Here is a 13,106-nt window from a genome sequence, read left to right on the forward strand (position 1 = left end):
TTGAATCTGTTTAGGTGTTGTGTTGAGCCGAGGGGAAGAAGTGGTGGTTTGGCACTGTTATGGCAGAAATCAGTAGAGCTGCAGCTTCAATCCTTTTCGAGTTACCATATTGATGCATCTATTCAACTGGAGGAGGCGGGTGACTGGTGGCGCTTTATCAAGGTTTATGGTGAGGTTGTTTCGAGTAGACGAGCTGACTTTTGGAAGCTCCTCTGTCGGCTACATCATCAGTCGGTACGATCTTAGTTATGTGCAGGGGATTTCAATAAAATCCTTGAGTATTATGAAAAAGAAGGTGGTCCTATGCAAGCAGAGTGGCAAATATGGAATTCTCGTAATTGTTTAACTGAATGTGGTCTTCATGACTTGGGCTTTCGGGTCCTACAACAGGAGTCACATATAGTTCGTGAGAGGTTTGATCGTGCTTGCTCCAGTGCCAAGTGGTCCATAGCTTTCCCTGAGGCGCGCGTCAATCACATTGAGTCCCCATATTCTGATCGTATCCCGCTGTTAGTGGAGCTTCGGCCATTGGCGTAATGGGACTTATTGGGCTGTTTGAAATGCTTTTGATTTGAGGCGGTTTGGCTTCAAAAATAGGCCTTTGAAGATAGTGTTACTAGAGCATGGTCGTTTGGAGCCGAGTCCAAACTGGGGAAAAAGATTTGCCACGGTTAGTGCACAATTATATGTTAGAATAGGTGACTAGAAAACTAATTAAATTGACTATATTGTAACCTATTTAAGCAATTTCTTTTCATTTTATAATATTGAATTAAATGAATGAGAGTAAGCATTCATTTTGCCTTACTTTGTTGTTCTTACTCATGTAATTTTCATACATTGCAACTAAGCCCATAGATCACTAATCAACCAATAAAGTTGGGTTGCGCATTTAATAGCAACTACGAAACCAACTTTCGATGGTTGGATCTGAAATGTTTCAAGTCAAGAGCCTTGAGAATGGGTATCGAGGATTCTATTGAGACTTACACTAAATATTGAGTCCATAAGATGGGTGTCATTTTCATAGGCGATAAGCATATGACGTTTATGCAATTTCAGTGGTGGTTGACAAAGGTTGTCAAGCTGATTAAACTAACTCGCGGAGCATCGTCATATGAGAATCCCTGAGGCTTGATCGGTATGAGTTGAACTCCTCGGCTCCGATAGTATGGGATTTAGTTGACTTAAGAATCCACAGAGTCTCATATATGGGACGACTGTATCTAGAGCATGGTAAGAGATGACCATGTTCTGATATGATTATCATAAGCCTTGTTCCAGATCAGTCAGAGCGTGTATGAAGATTGGTGAGTTCTAAGAGATGATAGCTATCTCCTATGCGTATGACACTCGGTAGCCTTAAGGTTCACGCCATTTTTACCTGTTCTCTAGTGTCATGGACCGTTGCAAGATCACCACCTATGGTGACGGGTGCTTTCGGATTAAGTGTTAATCGCGAGCAATTAATTAAATATGATTTAATTAATCTAGCGCAAAAATATTTTCTAATTAAATTGTATATTGACACAAGCCCAAGTCTAGCTGAGGGTGAACCTACAAAATCATACAAAACACCACTAAAGGAATTAGTAAAATTAATTATGAATTAATTCTAGAAGGAATGAATTAATTTAAAGTGTTTTAATTATTTGAAAGATTAAATAATATGATCATTTAAAACCCATGTGATGGGAAACCCAAGATTTCATTGATGAGATTAATTAAATTTGGGTTAGGTTTAATTTATTTGCTAAGATCAAGTTTCATTGAACCGGATGAATTAATTAATAGGATCAATTAAGTAGAGTTTTGACTTTGTATTTTAATAAGATCAAATAAATCGGGTTAGGCTCAATTAATTGATCAATTAATTAATTAGGCTATGGACTAAAATTTATTTGATAAGATCAAATAAATTCCATTTGTTCTTTTAAGAATTAATTGGACTTATTCTACGGAGGCCCAAGCCGATGGGTTTAATTTATTTTTTGAATTAAACCCAATAGGATATATGTAGTCCTAGCTTGAATATATATATATATGTGTGTGTGTGTGTGTGTGTGTGTGTGTGTGTGTGTATGAGGTTATAAGGATGAAGAAGTTATTACTTGAGTACTTATGGTACTAGTAGGTAGTGTACTATGGGGGAAAAACATTGTACTTATTTTTGACTTCACATGCAATGTATATATGTATACATACAATAAGTACATGAGATGTCTCTTGTGTGTATATAGTGTATAAGCTTGTGTAGATGTTATTTGTATAGGATATAAAAGACAACACTACTACTCCTCTCACACTAATCATCCTTACCTCTCATTCTCCCTCTCTTTTCTCGCTATTCTTGTTCTTCATGAACTAGTTTCAAGTTAGAACAACTTTCTCTTGAGTTTAATAACTTAAAGTTAATAGTATAATCAAATCTCTTATACTATATACACTTTACCTCTAGCAAGGTTTGGTATAGACTACCTTGTGGTGTATTGTGTGTTCGACGTAGAGGAGATCTCGTTGGTTTTTGCGTGAGCAAGGAGAAAAGCTTGAAAAATGTCTTCAAATTGGAAAGGTAAATTTCATAATTATATTTCCGTCACTCTTTATCACAATAGCCACTTATTTTATTTCAAGCTTGTTTTACGCAATGTCTGGGATTAAGGGACTAGTTCCCTTTCGATTTAGAATTTAAATATGCTTATTTTCATACTTCCATTGCATTATTGTCAAGTCTCGAGCTATACTATCTAGTTCGGGGCGCCCTTTTGGTAGGAAAGCGAGGGACAGAATCAAGGTGTTGGAAAGACTATTAGTAGATAGGAAAAACGGCGTTGTGATGAATGATTCCAAGACCTGCGATTTGAGGGACAAAGGCAGAACTAACCAAGGTTGGTCTGACATTGATACTCCAGCTCTGTCTATGGAAACTTGGATTAACAGCCTCTCAGTAAAACTATCTTTCGCCGACTTCAACCTAGTGATAATGATTTGTTGGACTATTTGAATTAGGAATATGAAACTTGCACGTAAGGATTTCCTTCTTCCTCTTGAAGTCGTTGGCTTTGCTCAAAGCTATCTCCTTGGCTTCATGTCGCAAAATCCAAAGGGCGTGTCTGCTGCAGTGAAGCATCAAACTTCATGGCATCATCCTCCCATTAATAGCATAAAAATCAACTTTGACGGAGGACTACTCGATGGAGGACGGGGAGTAGGTTTGGGAGTTATTGCTCGTGATGCTGCTGGTTTGTGCTTGGCTTGGTTATCTCTTCGATTGAACAGGGGTGGATCGATGGAGTTGGCTGAGGATTTGGCGGCAAGGGAGGCCATCCGCCTTGCTCGTAGATACTGGTGGTTGCGCGTCATTCTTGAAGGAGACTGCAGCACACTCTTGCACATGCTTTCTTCTCCTGAACTAGACTTTTCTGTAACTCAGATGTTAGGTTCTTTTCTTCGCTTTTAGACTCTGTTTCTTTTCCTTTTGTTAAACGGTGTGGCAACTGACTTCTTAGCTAGGTGTGCTTCGAACCAGGAGGGGGACGCTTCCTGTCTTCCTCCGGGACTGGAGTGTGTAATCCTTGGTGATTTAGCCTATTAACCTGAGTACATAAGGGAGACTTGTAGTAATTTTAAGATGGGGCAAGAATTTATAACAAATCAAGAATTATTATAATTTGTTGTTTGTAGTAAATTAATATATTAATTAAATCGATATATTGCTCAAAGGAAAAAAATTTGTAATTGAACGCTTTTAGTGTACATACAATTTTTACTTTTTTAATTTTGAAGTGGTGTACTTAATTTTCACATCTATTTTCCGGGTTTGCCGTTGACTTTTTTTGGATTTTTTAATAGCAGAAATTTGAAAAAAAAACGTAAAAAGCAGTCATCCCAATGAAAGTCGTCGTAATGAATAAAAAATTATAACTACAATTCTCACCAAAAGTTAGGGTATTTTGACACTGGGAGCAGCAGAATACTCACAAACACCGGAAGACAGAAGTACAAAGGTCCCCTTCATCCCAGCCAAGTCAATAGTTGTCATATATAATCAAGAAACGTCAAGAATCAACACGCATGGAACCTTAATCGCTAGCAGAAGATTTCCACACTAACCAAAAAATATACATCTTCTGCAATATGTAAGTTCAGCAACCGTTCCCATTGCATTTCAGAAAAGCTACAGTGCAGTAAAATAAGATCCAAAACCAGAACTTACGTCTCTGCATACTATTGCCTGGACGCTCACAAGAAGTCAGCACGAGAAGACTATATCAGGTAGTTGATGACTTGCAAACTGGGCAAGATGGTTTCCGCCTTAACCACAGATCAATGCACTGCGGCAAGTGAAGAGGACGTCATGCGTTAGTGATTCCAACATATACTTCATGGAAGTAAAAGTGTCCTCACACGAGCACACAAGGTGTGTACATAAACACATTGGTGAAGCAAGTGCACAAGGATATGTATGCACACATAGGAATTACCTACATACTCCCGCCTGTCCCATAACTTGATATTTCACCAGAATAAGAGTTTTGGGTGAAGATTGAAAAAGTAAAGTTTAGTTAATTAGATCAATATGTTTTTTTTTTTTTTTTTTTTGGGGGGGGGGGGGTTCATTTCGAGAAAAATGGTGCCTTATTTTGGGGAAATTCAAAAAAGAAAATGGAAGGGGGAGTATATTTGTATAAATTATTCATATATATATATATATATATACACTTGCATGCGCACAGTGGAATTAGGAGAATGATGGGTGCAAAAAGATGCTAAAAATCATACATCTTTGTGAAATTTGTGTAAACAAGGGAGATGGCGAATAATGTCTCCAATAGTTGGAGTTTCAAGACAAATTGCGCAGGCTTCTTCAAAATTATCAGTCTGCAGAAAAAGATCCAGAAAATCAACATTAGCCATGATGTTCTTGGAGATGCTTAAACGCAGCTGACCTCATCATGGGTGATTACATCATTTGGAGGTAAACATTAAGATGATTACCTGAACTGTCGATTGTGGAAGGCCATTAATATGATGAACAGATGCACCACCATGCTGATTGTTATTTTCATCAAGAGACAATAACATTTCGTAATCATTCCTAAGCAAAAATCGGGAAGAGAAGTTAAAATCTTGCTGAGCTTCTCTTCAAATAGTAACGAAAAATTTCATACTTTGGTAGATATAATGAAATAAACCATCTCATGATTCTCATCTTCGAACATTTGAATAAATATCCATCATATTCAGAAACAAACTACTAGTTACGTATGTCAACAATTTTTTCTATTTTCGAGGAAGCTAGGGGCTTGAAACTTACACGGATTTAGGTGGAAAAGGGCAGAACATAAAAAATCAGAAAATGGGATTGGCTTTAATCTTATAGTCCCTTACAACATAACAAAAATTAGTTCCACGGACAAAATTGTTCTAGATAAGGAAGAGGAATGAACATTCTTAGCTTGAGAGCAGACTTGAATGATTATCAGGCCACAAAGGAAAGGCAATGCAAGTCTGTTCTTTTTGTAGTTATCAATGGAATGCCGTTTAAAGTATTTCACTAAAACGCAAATATGATCACATGCTTATTCACTACTCAGATTGGTGAAAAGATATTTCTTACTCATTAAAATTACGCCGAGTTTGAAGGATGCGACTGCTCACTCCCAAGTCACTTAAGGTCTCCAGTGCTCCCAGTAAATGTCTCTGAAAAGAGTAAAATCACATTCAGCAACTACTACATTTTATGCTGGATCTAGAGCATACAACAGAGAATATTAAAAACAAAAACAAAAATAATAAGTAACCTATCATTCTGCATGTAAAAGTTGGTTGAATATTATTCATTCGTTCAACTAGAAGTTGCATACTTTATGTGGCTGTCCACAACAAGCAGCTTCAAAATATATAGTTCACCGCAGATAATGCATTAATCAGCATTGTTTGGTGCATCAAAGGAAAATCCCAAAGCAACTAGCTATTGCAGGTCAATCCTAATATATAAGCTACAGCCAATAATTTCTTCCATATAGATAATCCAGCCTTAAACTTTGTATGCAAAAGAAAATCTCCCTCAAAGACTTTGTTCAGATAGCCCATCTATACTCGCAAATTTCTTACATATTTCTGGAATAATTTTAGGGTTAATTACACTTAGAATGCCTCTGAAAATACAAAATTACACTTTTCCTCCAAAAATTCACTGCGCCCTCCCCCTCTTTCGTTAGAGTTTGGACGAAAAAATACTAATGTTAGCAAAATAATTATATCAATTTTCAATTTTATCCCTCATTTATTATTTCCATTTAATAAATGTAATGATGTTAACCTCACTGTATATATATATTACATTTATCCTCTTATAAGTACAAAAATATACATGAAAATGCTAAATGAGAGGCAACATTGAAAATTTATGTGAGTTTTCTTGCTAACTTCAGTATTTTTTGTCCAAATCTTAACGAAAGGGAGTAAACTGTAAACATAAAATTTTCCAAAGGGGTGTAAGTGTGGTTTTGGGGGTAAGTGTAATTTTCTCATGTTCAGAGGAGCTGTAAGTGTACTTAACCCTAATTTTTAATTGCCATGCAGTTTTTTCTCAAAATTGTAGTTTCAGTTTCACAGTAAGTAGGTTGCATCCCATTGGAAGAGAACAAATAAATTTATCACACCAACTTAGTCAGCGCTGAAAAATAGCATGAGATGTTTTGATAAAAAAGGTTACATAAACACAAGGAAAGAAAGGAAAAGGCAGAATAATAAACGATATTCGCTGGTTTTGAACCTATTACATACCAAACAACGGCGAGTAAAACCTAAGTTACTTCCCTGAGTTATTGAATCCCAACTCCTCTCCAAGTGTTGATTAAATGTCAAAGACATCCTCATGTTTACGCATGGAATTAATAATATTCAAATACAAATTTATCATCATATTAAATGAAAACCTCTCATCCTTTAAGCGCTGAAATAAAACTTCAATAAATTAATTTGTTTTCCAAAGGTTACATTTCTTCATTCTTATACAATAAGATACATCTTGACTAGGAAAATATAATATAATGGAATAACATTATTAAAGAGCAAATTACATATTTTGCATTATAAATATTTATGTTGTGAGAATAATCTTTAGAAAAAACACTATTAATTTGTGTAACAGATAAATACCAACAGAATCAAGTTATTCTTATCCATATTATTTCAGTTTGATTCACCATAAATGAAGAAAGCCTCCACAAAGCAATGTAATATTACATGGTGTCTTATTCACGAGTGCTTGCACATAAAGCAAAAAAAAAAAAAAAAAAAAAAAAGGAAGAAAGAAAGAAATTCACCCAATGGAGAAAAAATGATTAGTACGATAAGTGCTGTTAAAATAAAGTGAATTAGTATATTTTACCAATTATATCCACAAGTTATTTCTCAATATTGCTTTAATTTACAAGGTCATTCAGATTTGTCCAAAACATGGAGAGGGAGCTGAAGGCTTATCAATAACTTAGGGGGTAAATGAGATTCTTGCTAAGGTAATATCCTAAAACAAACATATCAAACTACAGACATATTTTTAATTTCATATCGAACAACTTATTCGCTCCTAACCTTACTTTTGAACTTATAAGATACTACATCTTATTAAAAATAACTTCCAGATGTGTTTTGAGAAATAAACTCATGGAGCTTATAGGACACACATAATAATGACTTTGTAATTTATATAGTCAAAAAATTCCAAGAGTTCGCTAAAATGTTAAAATGGTAGAGTTCATTTTATAAGGAGATTAAAAGATCTGATCCTAAAATTTTTGGTCAAACATTGGTCGTTATACCTTAATCATACACCTCCAAAACATCAATTCAACAAAGTCTCGCCAAAATCAAATATAAAACAAATTATAGAATAAAAGCACAATTACCATGTCAGCATCCATGTTGGCGGGAAACAAGGAATTCCCTCCTCTAGTTGGCAATAGACTACGGGGTTGTCCAGGAAAACGACCCCTCAGCCTTGTCATTCTTCTTGATGTAGAAGCTCGAGCCTGAGACCTTCGACGAGGACGGTTTGAAGGAGGCCGAGATTGTCTTTGTCTCCGTGAGTTAGATCTCAATGAACCTCTCTGCAAAGAGCATGCATAAGCACAATTTAGAAAGCAAATCACTTAAATTTCAATATTTTGGGAATGGTTCAGAAATTTCGAGTAGGAAAACAACTAATCAAGCTTTGTGCATGTTTATGCGAGTAACTTTACTATGAACTGCAGAAGATCTGAAATACGGAAACAACCTTCTGATAAGACCTATAAGGACTCCCAATATCCTTTACCCAATGCAGAAGATTAAAAAATATAATACAGACTTCGGCAAGCATGTCATTAGAGAATCTCACCTCATCAATCAATTATTTTCATCTCATATTTACAAAACAACACAATCATCTTTGTACTTCTTTTTTTCACAAGACTTTCTATGCTACAAAAATCTCACAGAGGTTAAAGGCTGCTGGGAGAGGGAGAGGATACTCATTCATATATACAGAAATAGATTGACGGATAGATAGAACCAAGCAATCTGATTCCATGCTGCCGGATTTGTTTGCGTTTTTATGCTATCATACACAAATTAATCCTCTGAAGACCGGAGAAACAAAACCAATCAGAAAGAAGACAAGCCTCTCATTCTTTTCCATAAATGAAAAGAACCACCACTTATGGCAGAACCTAAAATGGATTACCTATAAAGGAGATATCCAACCGACAAATGCAAAGAGATCCAGAATTCAAACAAAATTAACAACAATCAAACAACATGCATTACTTTGTCTCCAGATGAGTTCAGGCCAAATAAAGACAATTCAAGTCGAGATAAAGAGTCAACTTAAAATTCAGAATTTTCCACCACAATTGCTTGCAAGGGAAAGATAACAATGTACCATTAAGTTCGCCCCAACAGATACATTAAACAACTTTATTCTTGTTTTAGCAATCAAATCAAAAGAGACTCAAGCAACCAGGATCCAGATACCAATATATTCTTCATCTTCTTTATTTACCTTCAACACATTAGAAAAGCACATGCTTATAGTTGCAGAGAAGAGATTTGAGTATGCGCATGTGTACAGACAGAAATAGCTAATACATTATCCCATAGAAGCAGAACCAAAAAAGTATAGTTTTTGGAACCAAAAGAGACATCTATCCTTCACATGACCATAACAATTTAGAAATCGTAATCTATTCATCTAACAATAAAAGAAAGTTTAGAAATATCAATTGTATCCTCCCAAAAAAAAAAAATGATTGCAAAATATTACAGTTACATGCAATGAAATGGAAGCCAAACCATTAGATAATTTGCTGTAATAATCATATAAGGATACCCATCAAGAGTACATAAAAGGATAATTTTGAAATGCTTGTAGTAACAAAGTATTGATATGAATCACACACACACACAAAAACAAAAAATACTATATCCAGTATACGGTAACTTGCCCTAGAAAATGCATAATCAGAATCATCCTGGTGCTCCAAGGCCAGCGCGATCTGCGTATCAACCTGTTGTCAAGTTGGAAAGCATGACTATATAGACAAAATTAAGTGCCTAATTATTCATGAAAAATGATTTCAATGTTTAGACATAAAACAGAATAATGTACCTCTCCAACTCCAAGAATAGGCACTTCATTGTAAAACTGCTCTTGAAGTTCACGAGCCAGAACTTCATCCGCTTCAACCTGTCTCAACCTAGCATCTTCATCATGGGAATTACGTCCTAATTCAGGAGAAAATTCACCAACCTCGATAATTGTCTGTGAATTCTCCATACTACTAGAAGTTGATCTTGAATTTGATGGTCCTGCCGATGAACTAAGAAAGACAACTTCTGGATCACCAGAGACTGAAGTGGAACACCTTGAGGTGGATCCTTGCTTCTGTTTTGTGGTGAATGTGGTCACAACAGAACAATGCCCATCCAATTGTCCTGGCTGAGCCCTAGGCTTGGATGTTGATTGTCTTAATGGTTGAACATAAACATTCTTATCCTTAGGGTAGTTATCAGTAGTTTCCATGCCACCTTTTTCTCTTCTTGCCCTCATGTTCTCATGGTGTTCACTGGCATGTCTTGGGACATCTACTTCCCTAACAAGTTTTTCCACAACAAATGATGATAAGTTCATTTTCTTAGTCGCATTGCGTTTGCTTCTCCAGTCACCTGTTTCTTCAATGCTTTTACCTGCACTCCTGGTGCAATAACTGGTTTCCACAACCTTCTCATTGGAACTTCTAAAGCTCCTGCAAGAACATAAATTTTTCTTAATTATCTTTGTTAGAATGAAATAATGTAGTCAAATAAACTTGAAGAAGGCCACTTTCAGAAAACAAAAAGTCAATTGTATTTGTAAATTAAGAAAATGTAATTAATGACAATTGAAACTGCATTTCAGGTTTACGAAGTAAGTTTTTCATGTCAATCAACTACATTGCTACAGTTGTAAAGATAGATGACGACATTTCTTTTGATGCAGATTGAGCTCATAGGACAGGATTCTCCTTATTACATGCATAGTTGGATGCAAAAAAGAAAATAAAACTTTTGTGTGAACTAAATGATATACAAAACATATACCTGCTATGTAAATCTTTGTTTCCTGGATCAGTCTCCTTTGGTGGGGGCTGAGTTACCACTCCTTTCCCCTTTACTGTGTGAGAATTGTTATCTTCAGCAATGAATTCCCTGATGTCAATTGAAACAGGCGTTGGAATAGATGTCATAGAACCATTGTTGTTATGCCTCATATCTACAGAACCATTAGTGGTTTCCCTAACCTGTTTTGCCTTGGCTATATTATTTGGAGATATACATCCATTTCGTACCAATCTCTTCTGTCTATTTACTCTAGGTGTTGCAGTGGGATCAAAAGATGGAAAACCATTATTGCCAGGTCTGTTTTGTGTATTGCCATTACGCGCAATCCTATCTCCATAACCAACATTTAAATCAAATCTACTCATAGCATTTTTTGCTTGGCTGGCAATGCCAAAACCAGTTGGATTATTTGCCAGACCATGAGAAGAAGAAGGCCCATTCGCTAATTTAGATCTCGTTCTAAACTCAGCTGGATAATTTCCAGTCACTTCACCAGGGGAAGCATTTCCAGATACAGGCCTTCGCAGATTACTTACTTTCCGATCCATGAAATTGTCAGAAGATGATCTAGAACTACAGGGTTTTTCAATCTTTAGGTGTTGAGGATAAGTAGTGTCATGGCTTTTGGAGCTAGGACTCTTCTCAGTCATCCCTTTTCGAAATAGAGCAGCATTCTTAGAGGAGAGAGATTTTTCCACGGCAACAGCCGCATAACTAATGGGGTTCAGAGAATTGCTGGAACTGCTGCGATATTTTGGAGGATGCTGGGGTGGCCTTCTGCTTCCACTGCCGACTACAAATGTATCATGGTATTCCTCTTCTACACCATTCCTAACACCAATCATCCGCGTACCTAATCCATCAGGAGTGACAGGAATGTCCATCACACGATCAATGTCCATCTGATCCATAATCTGTAGGTTAAAACAAAGCAAGATTGAATGAATGTGATAGTTACCAGTTAATAAGAAAAGGTATTAAACTGAGAAGTATAACTTTCCGCCATAATCTCAACAATTTCGCCTCAAGGAGAAGAGGCAAGCAAGCACAATTTATCAGGAATTTCTCATTAAAAAGGGCCTTAATGCCACTAACAAGAATTGGTGATAAATGTTTAATGCAATAGCGCTACATATAACCCTGGTTATTTGCTACAGTAGTGGCATAGACGGTGGTTGAATCATGAGCATAATTCAGAAACAAATTTCTTTTTCGAAGATGAGCAAGATACAACATAAGCACAAATATGCAACCAACAACATAAATAAGCCAACAAGAATGACATGATTAACGGCAGACTCGCTTAGAATCCTGTGCTTTGACCACCAAATCTGAAAAAGTCGTAATAAAAAAATTCTAATAACTTATGCTGTAGAAGACTCAAAAGTATGAAAAGAAGGCAGAAAGACTATTATTTAGACAATAAAAAAAAAAGAGAGAGAATAGAAAGAAACCAACCAAGTCAAACCCTTTAAAGGGATTCCAACAATAAAAAATGATAAAGTTATAAACTATTACTGTGTAGCAGATTCAAGATTCTAAATTACCAGCATAAACCATTCAAACATTCCAAAACAACTGAAAAACATGACATATCAAATTCAACGTTCTTATTTCCATTCCCCAGAAATATGAATGAGTAAGAAGAATCTGGGAAATAAAACAAAAAAAGAAAAAAGGACAATTTCACACCTATCTGACCTGGGAAACAACAATACCAATTAAATAGATCGATTGAAACACTGCATTCACAATTTCGAATATTATAATTACCATTATTTAGGAAAAGATGATCAAACCTAAACGGTAGCAGAGGGGGGCAAAAAACACGAGATATCACATACTCTCACTCAATTCTAAAATTACAACTCATCCTTAAAAGATAACAAATGAAGAAGATATATATGAGGAAAAGCTCAAAACTTTCCGGAAGACTTTACAAGAAATGAACAACAATTGGCCGAAAAGACGATAAAAAATTGTAAGTCGTACCTTTCAGATCCCTTAAAATCTCAACAACAAGAGCATGATGAAATCAAAGTAAAACTGTGAGCGTTTGATAATTACATCATACCAAAGCCATTTTTTCACCTATCAAATCAATTTTTCATTTCCTTTTTTGTTTCTGGATGGTTAAAATTGTATATTTTCAATGCATGGAAAGATTGATTGCAAAAAATGGTGGGTTAATCACAATTTTCGTCCCCTAACTATAGGTTATTTTCTTTTTTAATTCTGTACGTTTCTAGAGTTTTAATTTGATCCCGTAAAACTGAAAAATTCTCAATTTCAATTCAAATTTGGTCAGAAAAATGCGTGGGTTGCCGAAAAAAGTCACATGCGATGCATATGACTTTTTAAATTGGGGGCTCGATCGTGATTGGCTGGAGAAGTTGATGTGGCGCCCAAATGGAAATTAAAAAAAAAAAAAAACTGACTGAAATCCACGTCAGCTGCCG

The 13,106-nt window shown here is 35.7% G+C and overlaps 2 protein-coding genes across 4 annotated transcripts; one reads left to right on the forward strand and one right to left on the reverse strand.

The window, feature by feature from the left end:
• LOC105171849 lies at positions 2,722-3,737 on the forward strand. The gene is made up of 2 exons (XM_020697093.1): positions 2,722-2,888; positions 3,010-3,737. The coding sequence occupies exon 2, from the start codon at positions 3,014-3,016 to the stop codon at positions 3,458-3,460; it is 447 nt and encodes a 148-aa protein (XP_020552752.1). The 5' UTR covers positions 2,722-2,888; positions 3,010-3,013; the 3' UTR covers positions 3,461-3,737.
• LOC105171850 (E3 ubiquitin-protein ligase RLIM) lies at positions 4,018-12,764 on the reverse strand. Of its 3 annotated transcripts, none has more exons than XM_020697091.1 (9): positions 12,640-12,764; positions 10,627-11,561; positions 9,656-10,292; positions 9,492-9,554; positions 7,917-8,117; positions 5,621-5,703; positions 4,999-5,098; positions 4,783-4,881; positions 4,018-4,334 (listed from the first exon to the last, which is right to left on the reverse strand). In XM_020697091.1, the coding sequence occupies exons 2-9, from the start codon at positions 11,556-11,558 to the stop codon at positions 4,272-4,274; spliced, it is 2,178 nt and encodes a 725-aa protein (XP_020552750.1). In that variant the 5' UTR covers positions 11,559-11,561; positions 12,640-12,764; the 3' UTR covers positions 4,018-4,271. The 3 variants fall into 3 exon arrangements, with proteins under 3 accessions (XP_020552750.1, XP_020552751.1, XP_020552749.1); XM_020697092.1 differs by lacking the exon at positions 12,640-12,764 and adding an exon at positions 12,447-12,592; XM_020697090.1 differs by lacking the exon at positions 12,640-12,764 and adding an exon at positions 12,421-12,592.

Source organism: Sesamum indicum, linkage group LG10, assembly GCF_000512975.1.
Source record: "Sesamum indicum cultivar Zhongzhi No. 13 linkage group LG10, S_indicum_v1.0, whole genome shotgun sequence".
In the NCBI taxonomy this organism is placed as follows: Eukaryota; Viridiplantae; Streptophyta; class Magnoliopsida; order Lamiales; family Pedaliaceae; genus Sesamum; species Sesamum indicum.

Excerpts from the sequence above, each read along its gene's own strand:
- LOC105171849 (XM_020697093.1), top strand. The coding sequence starts at position 3,014 with ATGAAACTTGCACGTAAGGATTTCCTTCTTCCTCTTGAAGTCGTTGGC.
- LOC105171850 (XM_020697090.1), bottom strand. Across the intron at positions 10,293-10,626 it reads AACAAAGATTTACATAGCAG|GAGCTTTAGAAGTTCCAATG; the intron begins GTATATGTTTTG and ends ATGTTCTTGCAG. Across the intron at positions 4,882-4,998 it reads TTCCACAATCGACAGTTCAG|ACTGATAATTTTGAAGAAGC; the intron begins GTAATCATCTTA and ends CTTTTTCTGCAG.